The 493-nt window shown below is 45.0% G+C and overlaps 1 protein-coding gene across 1 annotated transcript in view; it reads right to left on the bottom strand.

Annotated features, from left to right (window-relative positions):
* The window catches only part of LOC106321127 (uncharacterized mitochondrial protein AtMg00810-like), a 2,331-nt gene that overhangs the window by 1,494 nt on the left and 344 nt on the right, over positions 1-493 (bottom strand). Inside the window, exon 2 of the mRNA XM_013759446.1 lies at positions 6-480. Within this exon, the coding sequence (XP_013614900.1) occupies positions 6-480 (475 nt within the window). The remainder of the gene's footprint in view (positions 1-5; positions 481-493) is intronic.

Genomic DNA, 493 nt, shown 5'->3' on the forward strand with positions numbered 1-493 from the left:
ACCACCTTTTGCTTCTTGCTCTTCCAAGTCACCAAGTTGCCTCCAATGAATGTGCAATAGCCGGTTGTTGATCTCCTGTCAGCTCTATCACCAGCCCAATCCGCATCACAGTATCCAACAACCTCTGGGCTTCCATTGCAGCCCATCCATACTCCTTGATCAGGTGAACCATTTAGATACATCAAGATCCTCTCCACCATGTGCCAATGATGCTCCTTAGGTATCTGCATGTGTTGGCTCTCCTGATTCACAGCAAAGCAAATATCAGGCCTTGTAATGGTAAGGTAGATCAATTTGCCAACTAGTTTTCTATAGAGTTTAGGATCCTGGAATGGTTTGCTATCTTCAATCTCCCCCTCTCTTGGTCCTTTGTAACCATCCTCCATAGGCATCCTTGCTGTCTTGCCTCCATAAGCACATGCACCTTTCAAGAGATCAAGTGTATACTTTCTTTGGGACATGAACAAACCTTCCTTGGATCTACATATCTCGA

Source organism: Brassica oleracea, unplaced genomic scaffold (assembly GCF_000695525.1).
Source record: "Brassica oleracea var. oleracea cultivar TO1000 unplaced genomic scaffold, BOL UnpScaffold01247, whole genome shotgun sequence".
NCBI lineage: Eukaryota > Viridiplantae > Streptophyta > Magnoliopsida > Brassicales > Brassicaceae > Brassica > Brassica oleracea.